Here is a 21,353-nt window from a genome sequence, read left to right on the forward strand (position 1 = left end):
GATTGACGTGTGGGACAAAAATTTAGTCTAATAACGCGGTCTTAATTCTCTTGACATTTGAGTGACCTACAAAATTTTGTTTTCAAATGGCTTATGACATTTAATATTACTATTTTTCTGTTGACCGGTTTTTATCATATGTAAGACCTATTCTCCTGATCAATGGTCTTGTCTTTAATATCAGTTTATTCGAGAGTTTGCGTCAATAATCCTGTTTCGCGAGCAGTCATCACTTGGTCACATATCTCTTGGTCAGCATTCTATCGATTTATTTTAACAATCCAAAATGTGTTCATCAAGTCGCAAAGTCCTAAAGCATAAAAAAATAATCTGTTTGTGTATAGTAGGAATCTAGTGTTATGAGGTATCAAAAACGACGTGCTTTTTCTGATTTAGTGACCATTTTCATCACAAATCAGTGATTTTATCAACTGGGAAACACAAAGTAAGTGAACAATTGTTATTACCTAATTTGGTCTTATACCCGATTTCGTACGGAGTTGAATTTTCAATGAAGTCTTTTTAACAGTGGACACGTTACGGAATAAACGAAGACAGATACTTTAGAATTACTTTGTAGATGTTCATAGTACAGTATTATACGAATATAGACGTAAGTCCATCACTAAAGTCTTACATATAAATAACTATCTCAAAGGATTTCATTCGAAAATTATTATTCGAAAAAAACTAATTCTTCAAGAAAACGCTAACCAGCAAAAAATAATTGAAACCCTTCAAACTCTGCCCTGAGAGCTAAAAGGTTTTAACTTAGAAGAATTTTGATGCCATATGGTGAAAGTCGAGTTCCTTCGGAAGCCACGATGTTGATGGCCTTTCTGACAACCAGAGTAACCATTTTTTCAGGTACGCGGAATGCTCTTTCAATGTGGGAGACCGGGAGAATCCTTCGAACTACTGAGAAATGAGGAAATAAAACCTGGAGGTGCTTGGAATCAGTGAAACACATTGGACGCAGGTTGGACAACAATGACTATCTTCAGGGGAAGCTTCTGTTTTGCTCCATCTATGAAGAAGAAAATGCCCCATATACACAGAGATTTGAATGGATGCTTTCCAAACAAGCACAAAATACACTTATTGGATGGGAGTCTCAAAGACCCAGGATTGTCTAAAACTTCTTTAAGACAGTGGAAAAGACCATTAAATTGAACGTCACTCAATGCTACTCGCCTGCCAACGACTACAACGATGACGTTAAAGATCAATTCTGTGATAGGCTGCAGTCGATCGTCGTGAAGTGCCCAACGAAGGACTTGATCATTCTGATGGGAGATTTAAATGCCAAGGTTAAAATGGACAACGAAGACATCTTGAGACGATATGGACTGGGAGAAAGGAATGAAAATGGTGGGAGATTTGCAAACCTATATGCCTTCAATAAATTGGTCATAGGCGTCACTATATTGCCACACAAAGGCGTACACAAAGCCAAATGGACTTCACCGGATCACACTACACAGGACCAAATTGACCATATCTGCATCAACAAAAAGTTCAGGAGGACGATGGGGGATGTGAAAACCAGGAGAAGAGCTGTTATAGCCTTAGATTATCACTTGCTGGTCGCCAAGATGATATTAAAACTTAAGAACCACTAGACAACGAGGGCGGACAACAACACAAGAGTTTATTATGGCTTTTCCTCGGGATCCTGAAAAACTCTACAAGTTCAAGATAGCCCTCAACAATAAGTTCCAGGTTTTTCATGATCTACTGAAAGGAGAGCAGCTGGAAAGGGGTAAAAGAGGTTCTCACTTGAACGTGTCACGAGGTTCTGGGCCGCAAAAATCACCACCATAAGGAATGGATCAATGTTGGTACATTGGATAAGATTGTAGAAAGGAGGAACAAGAAGGCAGCAATCAATATCACCCAAACAAGAGCAGAAAAAGCCAAAGCACAAGCCGAATACACAGAAGTAAACAAACAAGTGAAGAGGAGCATCAGAACCGACAAACGTAAATATGTTGAAGATCTAACAATGACGGCGGAAAAGGCTCCAAGGGAAGGAAACATGAAACAACTGTATGACACAACAAAGAAACTAGCTGGAAATTACCGCAAACCTGGACGACCAGTGAAAAGCCAGGAAGGCAAGGTAATCACCAACAGTGAAAAACAACGAAACAGGTGGGCAGAACACTTCAAAGAACTCATGAATCGATCGACCCCACTAAACCCACTCAACATCGAAGTTGCACCCACGGACTTCCTAATCGATGTTGGCCCACCAACAATTGGAGAGATCAGCATGGCCATTAGACAAATCAAGAGCGACAAAGCAGCGGGACCAGACAACATTCAGGCAGAGGCACTGAAAGCAGATGTAGCAGCGACTGCAGTGATACTCTACATTCTCTTCAGTAAGATTTGGGATGAAGAACGAGTACCAACAGACTGGAAAGAAGGACTTCTGATCAAGATACCACAGAAAAGTGATCTCAGCGAGTGCGATAACTACAGGGGCATCGATCTTCTCTCAATACCAGGAAAAGTCTTCAACAGGGTGTTGTTAAACAGAATGAAGGACTTCGTAGACGCCCAACTTCGAGACCAACAGGCTGGATTTCGTAAGGATCGATTGTGTACAGACCAAATCTCAACTCTACGGATCATTGTAAAACAGTCAATTGAATGGAATTCATCACTCCACATCAACTTCATTGACTACGAAGTAAGCATTTGATAGCTTGGACAGGACAACACTATGGTGTCTTCTTCGACACTACGGCGTGCCTGAGAAGATAGTCAATATCATACAGAATTCCTATGATGGATTAAACTGCCAAATCGTTCATGGAGGACAACTGACCGACTCATTTGAGGTACAGACCGGCGTTAGGCAAGGTTGGTTACTCTCACCCTTTCTCTTTCTCCTGGTGATCGACTGGATCATGAAGATGTCAACATCCGGAGGGAAGCACGGGATACAGTGGACAGGTAGGATGCAGCTGGACGATTTAGACTTCATAGATGATCTTGCTCTTCTATCACAAACGCAACAACAAATGCACGAGAAAACGACCAGTGTAGCAGCAGCAGCCTCAGCAGCAGTAGATCTCAATATAAACGAAAAGAAAAGCAAGACTCTCCGATACATTACAGCATGCACCAATCGGTGATGACTACGATAAGACGAGTCAATGTATAGGACGATGTGACTTCCATGTAAGATCTTATTGATCAAATAGTCACCTCATGACGTACCAACAATTTTAGGATTAGGTCTATTATTGTTAGTATCAGTAAAAAGTAGACCGTATTTCTTCACCCTTAGTTACGAGAGGAACACAAAGTATGTAACTTACAACAAACTGTTAGTGTAAATATCAATATTTCTACCGATTTCGGGATGCATTTGTCCATCTAAAATTTTGGACTTGGTTCTCTCGCAATTTCAACCCTTCGATTTTAATTTGTTTTGGTTCAGTATTTGTTAAGTCTGCTTTTAAAACCTTAAACTTCAAAGTTTGTTGTAAACGTCAATATGTTTGAACTGATAACTAGCAATTTACCAATAAAACTTTGTCACCTAAATATGAATTTAGTCATAAGCTGTGAGCATATTAATCGTCCAAGCTCAAAGAACAGATCATACCAGAATTTGCGAGTAACACCATTGTCAATATGACTACTAGATTCACAGAGGTGACTTTTGCTATTGTCCCACATCATCTGGAAATCAAATCTACTTTTGCTAAGGAAAAACTAGGTTTTTGAGTAGGCCTTTACTTTCCACTCAACGATTTCGTTGCAAGAGCTCACTGGACTTTAGCTCGAAGTAGAATGGCTATTGAAGATTCAGTCCCCAATGATCTAGGTGAACCATTGATAAGGTCTCTCATCAGGGACACAGAGTAGATCCGTGACAGTAACAGGTGGCGGTTGTGAGGAAGAAGAGTACTCAATCATTATGAGAACATATGATGAGTGGAGTTCATCTTGAAAGAATTGTAATTCATCTTTTTTCTCCACCTAAGTAATATATGCAATGAGATGAAGTCACCTGCTTATTTTTGAATATAATGTGAAATTATGGGAGCTCATGCAAAATCACGGAGGTAGGATGGAAATACAATATGATCAAAATGTCTTTGTTAAGTGGTCGAGTCGGTAGTTGATATGATTTTGTGTTACTCAACATCATGACAGCCTACACCATTCCATCAGATAGAATTTATTTGTTCATATGTAGTTATCCTAAGGATTGGTGAGCCATTCCTAAAAATGGACACAAAACCTCGTGTGGCTGTGGATTGTCCGCTACGAAGCCTCAAGATCTTTCAAGTAATTCACAAATCAATTCATAGAGATCACATCACTCACCAAGTTTGTACATACAACATATATAAACCAGGATGTACTGAACACTTGTTTCGCCTTTGTACAAGGCTCACTTTGGGAAGTACTCACTATTCTACCATGCGCCGAACTCGAAACCCATGTGAGTATCACAAAGATCCAGGAACAGACTCACAGTTTATCGTTTTGAGCACCAGACCACGTGAGCTCATCACTAAAAGTGTTGCAGAGCAGTGAGGTGAGTTACATGGCGTACATGATGGTGATCTGAGTTACTGTGTAAGTGTGGCAGACGATATTTACGAGCACTTATGAGCACCCAAGCGAACATTTTGTTCCCCATGAGATCTCCAGATTGAATTAACTGCAAATTAACCAGTATATAAGGTTAGGTTATACCACATTAAGTGTTATGTGACGGCAGCAAGTAAATCCATTTGTCCTCTGCATGTATTTAAGCCTCACCTAATTGAATGAATTGAAACTGACCTTTGTAACCTCAAGGGTATAAGTAAGTCAATCTTTACTTGTCAGCTAAATCTGTAATAGCTCCAGTAGTCAAAAAACCAAGCTTATTTAAATGAATGCTGTTGTTGATCTAAACTAATTGGCAACAATAAAAATTAAACTGAGTGAAATCAGTTGATTCAATTTAGCTCAACAAATGGGTATTTGGTGCTTGAAATTCTTATATGACCTTCAGCTTTTCAGGATTGCTTTAAGCGCACATTTTGAAGTTTTTTACACGAGGACGTCGTTGATACCAATGGTGTCACACAATGCGGCTTTCAAGGGTGATATTGTTTATTATCTGCATAAACCGACAAAAAGTGCATACATCGGATCAGTTATAATGTCAGATTCCCATCCAGCACGGAATAACACTGAAGTTACTCATGATAAATGTGAAAGTGAATATACGGTAATTTGTGAGGTTTTTACGTCTCTGGAGTTTTTCGATTTAGGGAGTCTCTGCTCATTGGTCTGGCGATTGGTCTAGATCCGTGACCACTGATCACTTGTAGCATACTTCGACCATATTGACTATCGTCAATATAATTGTTCATAATTATTCATAATGATAGTTTTGTAACAATAGTTAATAAAAAATCAGATTATGTAACAGTGGACATTGGTTCGAAAGGTTTTCGCATCTTCCAAGATTTTATTGAATGCTGCTTTCATAGGGGAATCCAAATCTCCCTAATCTGAGGGAAATTTCCGTTTTGAGGAAATGGCACGAAAACCCCAAAACGTAGGAAATTTCCCCAAAATCGGGAGGTTGGGATTTCATAATATTGGGGCGATTTCAGAAAGATATATGCAAACCTGAACACGCGTCTCTGATCTCTAATCTATATGAAAGTAAACATAGAGCGCTAACTTGGGATGTTGAGAGAGGCACTGAATAAACAACCTGTTCTGATCTTTACCCGCATGAAGATTCATATTTGGTTATGCTACTTTCGGATTAATGAATATAAAAAAATCTGTTGTGCATAAATATTTTAACACGCATGCTATTTTCAACACAGAGAAGGGAGATAGAAAAGACAAAGATTTACCGACCCTAAACAGAAGCGTCAGAACATACTGTTTGAGGCCTCAAAAATCTGTATCAGTCAGAAGTAGTTGTGACGGTGTCAAAAACGTTTTGAAAGGTAGTTGTACCTATATTAAGTCAACAGTTAGCCTTCTGTAACTAATCCTTGTCAAGTTATCATCACAATCCTATATGTTATTATAATTATGTACTAACTTATAATTATGACAATAATTTAGGTTAAAGTAGATTGGAGGACTTTTGGATTTAAATCTGATAGTAGCTCCATACCGCTCAATTTAAAACCAGATGAAGTTCACTTTTTGGACAGAAGTTATATGCCTGGAGAGGTCGTTCAAAACTTAGAAACCAAAATGGTCGGAACAATCTCAAACGTCCGTATGACAGCCCATGCAGAAATACTAGATCATCAGAAGGTCATGTTCGATATTCAGTGTGATCATTTAAGAAGTGTGTATGTAAGTGATCCACTTCATTTTATTTTTCATTATCACGTGTTTGGTCAATTGATTTGGCATAGCTTTTGCCCAAGTTGTAAGTATTCCGTAGATTGAACAGCTTATTTATTTTGAAACTAATTTAATACAACTCGGAAACCAAGGGATATATCGTAAACAATGACATCACGCTATCATAATATTCAAGCGAACGTATGAATAAAAGTAATCTTGTAAGGAATAGTGCAAAAAGGTTCACATCGAAATGTCCACTCAACACTGCGGTATAGTCAACATTCATATTGGTGAACTGGAGGCAACCTCGGCAAATTACTTCATAGTCTCGGAGATTTACCGGTAAAGTAATTCATATAGAGGAGATTCAGGATGAGACTATTTCACTAATGGTGAAGAGTTGTGGATGCTATAACTAGGCGTTCCTGCATATTGAGTCGCATCATTAGATGTAAAAAGAAGTCTCTTAAGTATTTTAAAGAAAAAGGTTAAATTTATTTTGCCACCGCTCCCATGAAAGATCTATCCCAAACTTTTTGCATCTGGATCTGTAGTTTATGGTGTAATCAATTCCAAGACTGCAAAGTGTAAATCGCATCTAAACGGATTCTAGCCTTAATTTATCCTCCATCCAAACGATAATAAGAATAAAAGTTTAGCATTTCAGGAGTGGTTGAAGACATGTCGGAAATCGTTGAGCCTTGGATGTCTGTTTAGAGACCTGTTCTGAAGAAGATAAACTGATAATACTTTGGTTGTAAGTCTACTACTGTATAAAACTTGGATAACACCTCAATATTTGTGGTAAGGTCTAGGTTAAGCAAAAATATTATCAAACCAAATCCAACCACGTTTAGCAGCGTTAAACTTCAACTTTCATTTTGAGTACCTCTGGGCTACCTTACTGAGCTCCATGCGGATACAGTTTTGTATATCGTTCAACTTATTAGGAGGAAATAAATGCTCTGTTATAAGAGACTCACTTATACAGAAGCACTTGTAAGTATTACTTTTGTAGGCTTTAAAGGGCAAGGTACCTAGGAAGCTACCTTGTTTTATCCCATTTTTGACCGGGACAGTAAGGGTAAGCTCCTGTCAAAGTAGGGTAATATCAGAACCACCATATTTAAAGAATATGTATGAATCCCCTCTAATCCGTGAATGTTTGAGAACTGAAGAGAGTTTATGGGTCTACTAATTTTTGGATAACTGAAAGAAATGAATTTTAAGGAGTTACTGGTCACGTACATGACTTTCGAACCAATGTCATTTAGGAATTCATTATTGTTCGCAAAGACACTGGAAAGATTGACAATGGTTTTAGAGTCGCTTATAAATGTGTCATTATACAGAATGTACAGGATATCTACATTTTGAGATGCTCAAATGCGTTTATTCAACAGAAGAACTAATATTTGTGTTTTTGAGCTTTTAATAAGTGCTGACACTTCATTGATGGTTTAGGGTATATCTAGCTGGTTTTTTGTTTTTGAAATTTCAAGTGTCCTGTTAACACTAGAGAGCCTAATTTTTACAATTCATTTCTCTTTTGTTTGTTATCTAACAGGCCAGTTGTATGGCCATAAACTTGATCGTAAAGATTTTTGTTTTATGGTGAAACATCTTTAAACAGCTCCACTTGCTTGTATACAAACGACAGTTGTTAAGTTTGTGATTTCAGACCTAAAGATGATGTTCCACCAGTTATTTTCTCAAGGGATCTCTTAGTTGCTCGGCCACCTGAATCTGTTGTGATATAATGTTATCCTTTTTCTAGTTCTCGTCGTAAAGCTCACCTATTAGTTGTCACTCGATAACAACAATATTCCTATGAGCTACTTTATTATCTCATTTTAAACACATTTGCCTTTTAGCCATGGACCACATATGTCGACGAAAACTATGTGATTTGGAATAGTTGGCTCGGTCGAGTGTCAGGTTGTCGTCTTATGGCAATCGTCCGATTTTTGGATGGAGCACGGTAAATGATATTATCTGAAAATTCTAAACAGTTTTGAAAGTAACTGGTAGTGTTTTCAATCCCAAGTTTATAAGTTAAATAAAAAAATCTTTTAGGATTAGTTAGCTTCATTATCATCAATCAATATTTCTTTAACTACTTTCTAAAAGTTATTATTATTTCTACACATTTCATGGTATATTTATACTCGTTTTTCTACCTTATCCTATAAAATGGCTTGCAAACGCCAATATTGTACATGGTAATTTTGACTGAAAAACGCCTAAGAACTCTATCGTTTTGTACGTAGTTAAAACAAAATATTTTGTGCATATATATGTACATACTGTTTTATTAGGCTAATGCTGTAAGTTTCATATCCAGCCGATAGCTTAAATTATTTATTTATTTGAACACACACATTGGTACAAAGGGGCACCAAATACATTTGCGCTACACAATAACAATGAGGCCAGTAGTAGTTATCATGGATTTGCGTGAGGGATGTGATACTGCCCGTACGACCAAAACGAAGCAGATGGTTTTCTTAGGGGGCCACACGCCGAGCCTATGACCTAAAGGTCTAATCCACAAGGCAGTGGAGCATCGTGAGGAGATGCAGTCCCATGGTAGCCGGTGACCAACAATAGGTTCTTACTCCCTTTGTTCCTTCAAGATCTTGGAGCCCATGTGCACCATTGGTTTGGAATCAGGGTTTTCCAACTCCCCTAGGTGGATACTCCATATCCACCAATCCGGTTGAAGCGCCGAACATTCGCCTTCCGCCCTCTCAATTTCGTAAACAATACCCCTTCCGCGAGGAGGCAGTGAGTAGAACTTCCCTAGCAGAGGCTATATACGCGTGGCCATGTGAGAGCATTTCAAGAGGAAGAGCGGACTCTTCCCACCCTCGGCCGTACCAGGACAATTGGGGGCATAGCTTAAATTATTAAGTACACAATAAACTTGTGCTTTCAAATTATGTTGACCATTGATCATGCGATATAATATAACACGGGTAGGGTATAAATGAACAGTAGCTATATAAGCTGCCATACTTTTGACCAACTGATCTGAGCTTTGCCTGTAACTTTAAAGCACTTGAAAGCATCTGATTGTAACACTTGTTATTAGAAACTTCATGCTTTGTAGAATATGGGAAAAGTTGTTAGACCTCTAATTTCTTATTGATAATACAGCACTTGTCGCTTATTATTTAAATGAGTGAATAGTTTGGTTATCGAATGTGTTTCTGCTTATTGTTAAGTTACCCGGATCTAAGTACGTAAACGGAGTTTGTACCTGGAATCCAGCTGTTAACAACTTGTCCAATTTTCATAAATTTTCACTTGTGTAATATTGAAATTCGTATGGAAAACACCGCACAGTAAATTTTTGTTCTTTCATGAAAAAGTAACTCATTGGTAAAGTTACCCCTTCCCTCTTTTCGTGGATATTAACTTTATTACTTGTCATCACGCGTTAGAAATTTCTCCTTGGAGCTTTAAAATGAAATTTTTGTCAAGTATGACCCACGTACTGACAAAGTAGATCTGTACACTGTCGATGATATCTTTCAATCTTGAGTCAGATATTATTATTATTATTAATCTTTCATAGTGTACTTTATGTGAATAAGAATTATTAACGTAGTTTATTTCAAATTTTTCTAATTCTTTTTTTATGTAAAAAACTTTTTTAATAGTATATTTTTCCTAGCTGATAGATCATAGGACCTATATATATATACTACCTATCAACATTTTTTCTTCTATAAAAATAAGGAGCTATATAATTGAGACTTTTTTCAATTTTAGTGAAAATATTTGTCAATCGGTCACAAGGAAATCATCAGTTCACCTTCATCATTTGAGATTGTGTTTTTTTTTCATGTGGCCAACAATCATTTCGCTCACATCATATTTAATTTCGAATAGTTGTTCGAAAAGAACATATTAAAAGAAATATTAAAATGCATGATTAAGAACGCTTATTTTCCCTGCAAGAATGTAATTGTTACCGAATAGAAGACAAATGGTCAAATATATTGGCGAAATTTGTTGGTTTAAAATGAATAACGAAAACCTGACACAAAAGTGTAGAGTTAATGGTGACATTAAGTTTATTTTGTTAATTAAAATGCACTTGATCTTCAAATGTTTTACTCCAGGTTTGAATTCTGCTCCACCAATTTTATATTTAGGCGATCGAAATGACTGTTGAGTAAAGTGTGCATGTAGCCTTAAACCGCTGGCATAATCCTATAATTCAATCAGTCAATCTTAAGCAATGTAGAACCTGCCACGTATGTGTATTGGTTCAAGTTGACACCATAATAGTGCAGTGAGATGACATTATCAAGCCAAATGCTTGAATAGTAGATGTAGTAACAGTATCATTGTTCATAGAAAAGATTAGGAATAGACAATATGACTTGAGAAGAATGAGTGCAAGCAATAAAATATCTAAGGTAATTTTAAAATTCAAGATCTAAGGAAACACAAAGAGTGAGAGTATTTGCACCATTGCGACCAATTCTGGGTCACGCCGTTCAATATCTTCAATTATTTGTTACAATAATCGTGTTGGCGCCAACCAGGTAGTTTGTATCTACCTGCAAAATCCAGTTTAATAATTAATAACCTCATGGACTGATGCCATGTCTGGGTTTGGTCGCCCCTGACTTTTTTAATCCTACTCTTGTCCTTTGTAAATGAGTTACTTTATTCAGTTCAATTCAACAACTCATCGAAATGGTACAGATGTGTTAGTTGTTTATCCTTTCCAGAAATTTTATTCTCTTTACTTTTTGATTCCTTTGTGTTTCGCGAAATTACAAATATTTTTGTCTCTACATAAGAACTTAATTTGTAATTCAATATATTAAATTGACGTATTATAACTGTGTACTATTATTTTAGTTGATAAGTCAATACTCTTATGAATAATTTAATTTCACAACTGTATTCTATGTATTTTTTTATATTTAGACTCCTTGTTGGAGATAATTGCCTAGAATGTTTTGAGTCATTTTTATCAGTGCCAGATGAATATATGAATAACAATTACGAAGGTGTCTGGTTGGTCGGTGACGCGTTGGACTTAAGATCTAGTATGAATTCATCGAAATCTAGTAAATTTGATTTTCTCAGTTTACCTGTGGATTCGTCCTCTGATAAATGTCGTAATACGGAAAAATTAACAAATTCAAAATCAATAACACCGTCTGATATTTATAACAATTCCTATTCAGCCAACGAAACATTTCCACTTGGACATCCTATTAGATTTCTGCAGGCACTTGCACAATATCCTATCACCAAAACTTTCGCTCATCATCCTGAACAAATAACATGTCTTTTGAAACGTACACCTATTTTCTTAGTTGAAACACCCGCTCATAATGCTGTTTGGCTTTCTCGATTAAAATCTAGTGTAGATGTTGTGTTTTGTGTGGAACATTTTGCTCCTGTCGAAGCCACTGTTCATTGGTTCGCTAATCGGTAAGTGGATTTAATGTATCTATCTATCTATCCATATATATATATATATATGTATATATCTGAGCAATATTTTCTTAACCTAGGTGTATATTTTAGTAGATTTGTACCATCTAATTGCAGCAAGTGGTTCAATTACATCATGGTTTTGTTTTATATCCACTCTAATTCATCCACATCTGCCTAATTGGGCCGTCATAATAATCAAATAGTTCTACATGAACTGGGATTCTTACCTCTTTGATGTCTTATCATGCCTGTTAAAGAGTGGAAGACCTAAAAGCTATTAATTCTGTAAAATTCAAACAGCAAATGATAGTTATACGTCTAACAGTGACGTATTACTTCTGATCGCACCACTGTCAGGGCGGTGAAGTGTTTTCCACTTTGCAAATGGTCTGGAAGCGGTCTGAGTAACCTATATATGTTTAGGGGGTTGTTACTTCCTCAACTGAAAGAGTTCTTCTGGTTGTACATTTCTGTTTCCCTCATTATTACTCTCATTATTACACTAACATACTCTCTATGACTCTTGTTGTTCCTTCTTTTTTTCCTTCTTATATGCACTTTACCCCTCTTCTCTTCCCATCCTCATAGTTTTGTGTGGCGCATATATATCTGGTGCCCCCTTGTACCAATATTTGTGTTTTTTAATAAATATAATAAAATCACAGATTAGATGAACTCGTAATCCCTTCGAACATAAAAATTTGGCGACGAGGCTGGTGCAAACATGGATCCCTCAAAAGTGGAATTATTGCTTGAGCAGCAGATGAAACTTATCCAGATGTTAGCAGATACAAAAATTACGTCTAACACGCAACCGAGCACTTCTAATTCTACTACTACTGCACCCTCAGTTGATGGAATCTCAAGCAGTATGTACATTCATAATTCATAGCCCCCAAATGCCCTGGTACGGCCGAGAGTGGGGAGAGTCCGCTCTCCCTCTCGAAATGCTCTCACATGGCCACGCGAATATATAGCCTCTGCCAGGGAAGTCCTACTCACTGCCTTCTCGTGGCGGGGGTGTTGCTTACGGAAGTGAGAGGACAAAAAGCGAATGTCCGGCGCTTTGACCGGGTTGGTGGACACGGAGGGTCCACCTAGGGGAGTTGGAAAACCCTGATTCCAAACCAATGGTGCACATGGGCTCCAGTATCCTGAAGGAACAAATGGCGTACGAACCAACCGTTGGTCACCGGCTACCATGGGACTGCATCTCCTCACGATGCTCCACTGCCTTGTGGATCAGACCTTTAGGTCAAAGACTCGGGGTGTCGCCCCCTAAGAAAACCACCTGCTTCGGTTTGGGCACCCGGGCAGTATCACAGCCCATACACAAATGACATGAAATGACGCACTACACTAACTACACTGCTCTCGTTCCTAATAGAAGAAAGACTATTTACATTATCATTATTATTATTATTGCCATTATTATTATTATTATTATTATTATTATTATTATTATTTACTACGTCGCTTTTTCACTCCCTTTATTCCCAAATTGTGTATCCTTCCTTCCCAACTTATGCAGTAGCTCGCCCATGGTGGAAACTCTGTCCTATCTAAACGATCTCCAGTCACTGTCTGGTTGAAAGTGAATGCTTCCACCGATTACGAATACTGAAGCAGTCTTTCTGAAACCACGTACGCCGTTCAAGCTGGTCTCCTTTAACGTTCGCACACTAATGCAGATCGGACAACAGATAGGGCTGGCTATGTCTTTAGAAAGTCTTAATGTTGATGTTTGCTGTCTATCCGAGACCCATATTCAAGACAATAGTGAAGTACTACAAATTCGCTCTCCATCTGTCGCTTCGAAAAGCTTGTTTCACGTGCGCTTATCCGGGGATTCTGTGGCATCTTCGTCCGGTCTTGCTGGCGTTGGTGTTGCACTAAGCGCTAGAGCTGAGGCAGCACTAATCGATTGGATCCCCATTAACAGTCGGTTATGTGCTGTTAGATTAGAAAGTTCCATCAAAGTGAGAAGAAATCGACGTGAGAATCGGTGTCTTTTCGTCATCTCCGCCTATGCCCCGACAGATTGCAGCCCGGATGCAATCAAGGATGAGTTTTACCATCAGTTAACAATTCTTCTCCAGAAAGCGCGTCCGACAGATATTGTAGTACTAGCCGGAGACTTGAATGCACAGGTCGGGCGTCTAGGCACAGAAGAGAGTCGTTTAAGTGGCCGATGGGGACTTGTTGGTCGCAGGACAGATAACGGGGACCGTTTGCTGCAACTGTGCACAGACCACAACCTGTTTCTGGCTAGCACTGACTTCCGGCATAGCCATCGCCGGTGTGCCACCTGGCGTCCTCCCTCAGCATCTCAAGCCTGGACTCAGATTGATCACATCGCGATCAGCTACCGCTGGCGTGGTTGTGTACAAGACTGCCGATCCTTTTGGAGTACATATCTGGAGTCTGATCATGCCGTGGTGTGCACCAATCTTACCTTACTTTTCAGTGGCCGAAGGATTGACCACCACCAACGGATGGATGTTAGTAAATTGGCTGCAACATCTGTTGCCAGTAAGTATCGAGCGGAGCTAGCTTCTAGGCTAGTTACCATCCCACCGAAAAGTATAGATGAGCATTGGTTGCATCTTCATGACGCCATGAAAATGGCGAGTAAAGCCGCTTGCGGCTTCGCGAAACGTCTCGCTTACAAGCACTGGGTTTCTTCTGGCTCCTTACAACTGATGGAAGCCCGTCGGTCTTCTCCGGGTGACCGTGAGTTTGACCACAAACGAAGGCTGTTACGTAGTGAAATCGGGCAAAGCTTGCGTAAGGACCGAGAAGCCTGGTGGTCGGAGCGTGCTAATGAAATGGAAGCAGCAGCTGCATCTAGTAACTGCCGGAAGCTCTTCCAACTCATCCGAGCCACTGGCAGCAAGAAGTCTGGTGTGAGTGAAACAATCTACGAGGATGACGGGATGCCAATCACTAACAGCTCTCGACGTCTTGGACGATGGGCGGAATTTTTCGAAGGGCAGTTCGACTGGCCTGCTGCTCCGGTAACATCAACCAGTTTGTCTCGCCCCCCATGGCCGGTGACAACTGATCCACCAAACGAGGCGGAAGTCCGCAAGGAACTCCAACTCTTAAAACGGTACAAATCACCGGGCCCGGATGACTTACCTCCGGCTCTTTTTAAAGATGGTGGTGACTTTCTGGCTAAGGAACCGACTGTGTTGTTTGCAAAGGTTTGGGAGCTAGAAAGTGTTCCAACATCATGGAATGAGTCAATAGTCGTCCCTATCTTTTTAAAGAGTTCACGTCGTTCCTGTAACAACTATCGGGGGATAAGTCTACTTCCGATTGCGTCCAAAATATTGGCTTCTGTCATATTTCGTAGGTTGTTCAAAACCCGAGAAAGATTGACTCGCGAGGAGCAGGCTGGTTTTCGTTCTGGTCGAGGATGTATTGGCCACATCAACACCCTCCGCCAAATATTAGAACACCGTCATACTCATCACAGGCCAACCATCGTAGTGTTTCTTGACATCAGGGCTGCCTTCGATTCGTTTGATAGGACTGTCCTCTGGGATTGTCTATTGAAGAACGGTGTACCTGAAAAGTTTATTAACATCTTAAGGGCTCCATATACAAACACCTCAGGCAGAGTGAGCACATACAACCACCTCTCTCGATTGTTCCATTCAAGAAGTGGGATTAGACAGGGTTGCCCAATCTCATCATTCCTCTCCAACTTTGCCATCGATGACATCCTGGAAACAGCTCTGATGGATGTAAGTAGTGGCGGTGAGGATCTGCTGCCTAGAGAACTTCTCGACCTCGAGTATGCGGATGATATTGTCCTACTGTGCGATAATGCCCAAGGCATGCAATCCGCACTTAATCAGTTGTCAATCAGTGTCCGCAGGTACGGTATGTGCTTTGCACCTTCGAAGTGCAAAGTACTCTTACAAGACTGGCAGGATTCTATTCCTGTACTCACCTTGGGTGGTGAGCAGATTGAAGTAGTCGAGAAGTTCGTGTATCTAGGTAGCTACATAAGTGCTGATGGTGGCGTGGGTGATGAGATAAATTCACGTATAGTGAAAGCCAGAGCGGCTAATGCCAATCTGGGCCATCTCTGGCGCCTTCGTGATGTTAGTCTGGCTGTAAAAGGTCGGATCTACAACGCGTTGGTGAGAGCAGTTTTGCTCTATGCTTGTGAAACCTGGCCTCTCCGAGTTGAGGATGTTATACAATTGTCTGTGTTCGATCATCGTTGTCTCCGAAGGATTGCTAACATCCAGTGGCAACACAATGTTAGTAATGCAGAGGTTCGGCACCGAGTGTTCGGGCGCAGAGACGATAATCCAATTGGTGTCACCATCTTGAAACACCGACTTCGGTGGCTTGGACATGTTGTACAAATGTCGTCCCAGAGAATTCCACGTCGTGCATTATTTGCCGACTCTGGGACTGGTTGGAAAAAGCGGGGAGGTGGTCAGTGTATGACATGGTGTCGCGGTACGAAAGAAAGCTGCAAAGGGCTGGAATCTGTTGGTCCTTCACGACTCCCTGGTTGGGGTCAAAGAGATGGTGCACCACAGTGGCTAGAGACGTTATCAGATATGGCTCAGAATAGAAGCCAGTGGCGATCCTGCTGTAACCTTCTTTTGCTTTCTTCATAAAAAGTGGATGTAACTTTCTCAACTGAAAGAGTTCTTCTGGTTGTACATTTCAGTCCGCCTTATCTTTTCATCCCTTCTCTTCCTACTTTCATTATTTTATGTGGCGCATATGTATCTGGTGCCCTTTTGTACCAATATGTATGTGTTTAAATAAATCAATAAAAATCATAATAGTTCAGTGCTTAAGGGGTTCGAATTTCAGTCACTACGTTGGCACTTTAAACTTCATTCCATCTACTTCAGTTTAGGAAACCTCAAAGTATTACTAGCCTTCACACTCAGAGTGTAACTCATAACCAAGTACACGAATGTGCATCTTGTAAATAAGTTAATATCTAAATAAATAAATGGTCTGATGACTAACTGACTTACGCTTGTCTACTTTTTCAACCACATGAATGAGTTATCTGAAAAGAACATTTCTTGATAATCGACGTATAAAAAGCCTTCGTAAACTTTCACTTATGAGTCTTTTTTTCTTTGTAAAAGAAATTCACAATCAGACAAACCACCTCCACGTGTGATTCATGGATTGGATTTGGGAAATTTAAAATCAGTCATTTCAAACTCCTTTATTAACTGCCAAGTAGGTGATATTTGGTACTACAAACTGCAGGAATCTGATAAAATTTATAATACGTAAGCGACAAATTTTTGATTTCTTACGATTTTATTCTCAATAATTATATAATGTTATTTTATGAAAAGCAGAAGTAGTAGTATTGTATGTAAGAAATAATACAGAAATTCCCAGCTCCGTCCGAAACATACTCTCATAGCTACGAATAAACCACCAATTGTAGACTAGGAAAGACCGTGAACTGACGTGGACCTTACTTTATTGGAAATAAAAGGGGTAGCTATGTGGAAAAATTTCGTCACGTAGTGAAAACACCACTGAAAGTCTAAAATGATGCTTATTCTTGTCTAAAAGTACTTATTGTCTATTATTATTATTATTATTATTATTATTAAAGTGTATTTCTAATAAATTAATAGTATATTTGTTAGGATAAGCTTAACGAATCAGGTTACGATTTGTTAACAAGTGATTGGGATACAAATCCCATATCCTCCATTGGCTTACGTCATGTAATTATGTTTATTTTGTAAATAAATATATTATTTTACCAGAGAGGAAACATCTATTAGCTGTTTTGTTTTTCGATGTCAGTTCATTCACGTTGGATGAGACGTTTGCATAGTTTGGTATTGTAATTAGTTATCACTCGGTCACATTACCATATCATCTATCAATCTGGACCTTATTTTTTCATAATAATTATCTCATTCACCGAATCATCATATTGTAATCCACGACAAATGTGTTAGTCTAAATCATTAATAGGGATTTAAACTGTTTTATTTTCAATTAATACTTCTAATTTTTATTATAACGTGGTAACCATGTCCATATCCGTGTACACCACTTCCAGCCACGCTTTTCGGATGAGATCTCCTTACTTTTAGGGGTTCCATCGTACAAAAAAGAAATCATAACAAGGGTGATAAAATATTATTTTGTTGTTGATTCAGTTCATTTTCTCTCGTTTTATATTTTAATTTGATATCGAAAGAACTTTTTTTCTAAACGCCGTAAATAAACTGTTGGGATATTTGTGTGTGTATACATAATCTGCCTGTGTTAATTGGTTTTATGCACAATTTGAAAAAAAACAATAATTCCAAGGAGCAATTTTACTCGACCGGAGCAATTGTTATATAAATGGTTCACGAACGATATTTCCAGTCTTGGAGCAGGGTTTTCACTTTCACCTCCATATTATCTACTGAATGATGACAAACCGATGACAGATCAGGACGAATTCAATCGAAATTGTGTCATTAGTAAAAACGAACTAGGAAAGTCAATTGTTGAATCCTCATCAGTTACAAACCTGAAAAGTTCAGGATTAATAGCCGGAGAAAAAATGCCAAGCAGGACAACACCGTTTTGGGTAAGTTTTTCTAGGTTGGAATATTCTGATACTATTCAAAAACATTCCATCCTCTACTTATATTAGTAATATATATTTTTAATTCTCGTTCACTTAAGTGTGAGTACGATGTTGCAGTGTTGGATGCTCTAAACATTTGATATTTAATTACCAGATTGGAAGTCTCATGCCACGTCACTCCATCTTTGTTCAATGAATAAAGAGTGAGAAAAAGGGAGTATATCAGCTTTCCATATGTTAAGTATTTATTTATTTATAACAAAAGTTTTAGTATAGTAAGGGAAAGTTATCGTACAATTAATAGGAAAGTAAACATTAATGGTGTTTGATAAAAGATACGGACCAGTTAAAAATATACCCGAAAAAGTTTTTTAGTCAAGGAAGCTGTCCTTATTTTCATGAAGAGCGTGATAGATATTTAAAACAGATGGGTTGTTGCTAACAGTGGAATCCAGGGAGCGAGTTTCTTCCTATTTGGAACTTGTCAACTTGATGTACTTGCACCCCATGGTTGATGTAGATATTAAGACTGGAACCCAGTACCTTTTGCTTCAACTGCCATCTCATTAACCACTAAGCTACTGAGTTCAGATAGCCACTGATTTGTTCAATAAGTATTATATATATATATCGCTATTGATAAGGGTTTAAGCTATTGCGTTGTTGATATTAAGGACTGATACTACATATAGTAAATGTAATGTCGTATGTGTGGAGGAAACATCTAGGCAGATGAATATAAGGATAAAAGACTACAGATTGCTTGAAACATTTTCATAAATCCTGGAAAGACTTCGAGAAGCTTTGGAACAAATCAGCAATAGAACTACATTCGTCGGGAATAAGATATAACGTTAATATCGACATAATGGAAATTCTTCAAAAAGATTTTTTTACCTTCAGTGAAAGACTATCACCTGAAGCCCTTCGTACACGGGGAAATTCTAAAGATCTAGATAGACGAGATAGGTTACAGTTAACTAAGTCATAACCGTTGATCAGTAAATAAAAATAATAGCCCTTAAAAATACATCTCCATTTACACCATCGTTTACATGACTATAAATTATTTTCGGAAACCTACTGGTTGACTTATGACCTGTATCCTACTTTCTGTTAACTTTTCCTTCGTCAAGTCTTGCTTTGCCATTCATCTTTCCTATAGGCACAGGTTAATCTATTTGCTTCTCAACGTCGTCGTAGGCGAGTAACTGTGGATCCACGACATCGTATTCCTCGCACAGATATTTTTCATTGGGCTCACAGATTTCATAGATCAACACCATCTTTCACTCCATACATTGATATTAGTGCTGATGTCTCTGATCACGATGGTGATCCCCATGATGATGAGGACGATACACTAGAACGAACAAAACATCAGTCACAAATACAGGATCAAAACGATCAACAACATAAACAAATTGATCATATGAAAGAGAGTAATCATCAACTGATAAAGTTAACTTGTAAACGTATTTCTTGTGATAATTCAGATCTGATCAATAAATCAGTTTTGAAACCTGTGGAAAATACCACGAAAATTGATTTATCTTTGAAATCGACAGGAGAAGCAGTACCATCACCACAACCAACACCGATCACAGCAACTCTCACTTCTTGTACCACTAGCACTACTGCTAATGCAACGAAAGATGCCAATGATACTAATACAAATGAAAATTCTATTTTATCGCCAGTGGATATTATTTCGTCGGATGCTGCAGTAAACAAATCTACAACGAATACCACTTTACCATCATATCAAATAAATATCGTTGATGGTGATGATCCTAATCATGATGATAGCACTCATGTCGAGGAAAAAAGAGAACGCTTCTGCAAAAAAACAAAGTTATCAAAACATTCAAGGCGTCTACGTGTTCTTCGTCGACAAGCGGAATATATTCAAGAAAAACGCGCTATTCATTTAAGAGCTGGCGATTGGGTACCTGTACGAATTTATGCAACTAATTCAGTGTATGATATAAAGTGGATTGATGGATCTGTATCGAAAGGTGTTACTTCTGATAAGATTTTATCGTTTGGTGGACATACAGAGCATTATTTATTTCCTGGATTTTTAGTTTCTTTAAAAAGTGGTAAGAATAATTTGGGTTTTCTCGATTTGTATATCAATAATTTGTATGTGTTATAGATTACACTAATGTTGTGTTACGTATATACAAGACATTTTTTGGATCGTCAGTATTCCGTTATTAGTTGTTGACTAGTAAACATTACAAGTTTAAAGCGGAGAGGTTCAAAGTTATCTTATGAAATACCAGTTGAATAGTTTGAAGTTTTCGATTAAATTCTAAAGGATATATTTGGAGAAACCACCTGTTGTATTATCTTCATTTTGGTAACTGTTGTTTATCGCTTTCAATCGTACGGTATTTTTGTCTTTCTCAATAGACTATTACTTAAACCATTGAGGAAAATTCTTATACAATCAATACTCGTAATAAGTTTTACTCTTAACTTAGCGTATCAGCAGCTCGGCTACTGATGTGTTTTCTATATGATGGGACAAGAATTAACCTGATAACTTGGTATCCATTCCATTGAAGAATGAATGATCTATACTTCCCATATCTTACAATCGTTTATTTGTTCAATGACTTATCGCCACATTTATTCTCGCGTTGAATGTTTTATATATAACCATCTTATTTTGTTAGATGAAAAACACCTATTCTTCTGACTAGTGATCCTGTCATTGACCTCAGTTAATCCAAGGGTTTGAGTCAATAGTTCTATCTTGTGAGTAGCCATCTGTCGGCCACATAGTATCATGGCATTTCATCTGTCGATCAACATTCTGTTTATTTATTTTAATAATCCAGGATTTGTTCATCAAATCATGAGATTATACTTTAATCAGTTTTACTTCTAATTATTTCGCAACCCTCCAGTCATCATTACATGCAGGTGT

General features: G+C 38.3%; 1 protein-coding gene across 1 annotated transcript; it reads left to right on the plus strand.

Moving 5' to 3' along the window:
• Positions 1 to 5,092: 5,092 nt before the first annotated feature.
• Smp_007780 (hypothetical protein) lies at positions 5,093 to 20,573 on the plus strand (the record flags this gene model as incomplete). The annotated part of the gene is given in 7 exon segments (XM_018800112.1): positions 5,093 to 5,248; positions 6,109 to 6,348; positions 8,217 to 8,323; positions 11,293 to 11,401; positions 18,266 to 18,415; positions 19,581 to 20,479; positions 20,483 to 20,573. Coding segments are annotated over 7 exon segments (1,752 nt in total).
• Positions 20,574 to 21,353: the final 780 nt, after the last annotated feature.

The sequence above is a fragment of the Schistosoma mansoni genome, chromosome W, assembly GCF_000237925.1.
Source record: "Schistosoma mansoni strain Puerto Rico chromosome W, complete genome".
Lineage (NCBI taxonomy): Eukaryota > Metazoa > Platyhelminthes > Trematoda > Strigeidida > Schistosomatidae > Schistosoma > Schistosoma mansoni.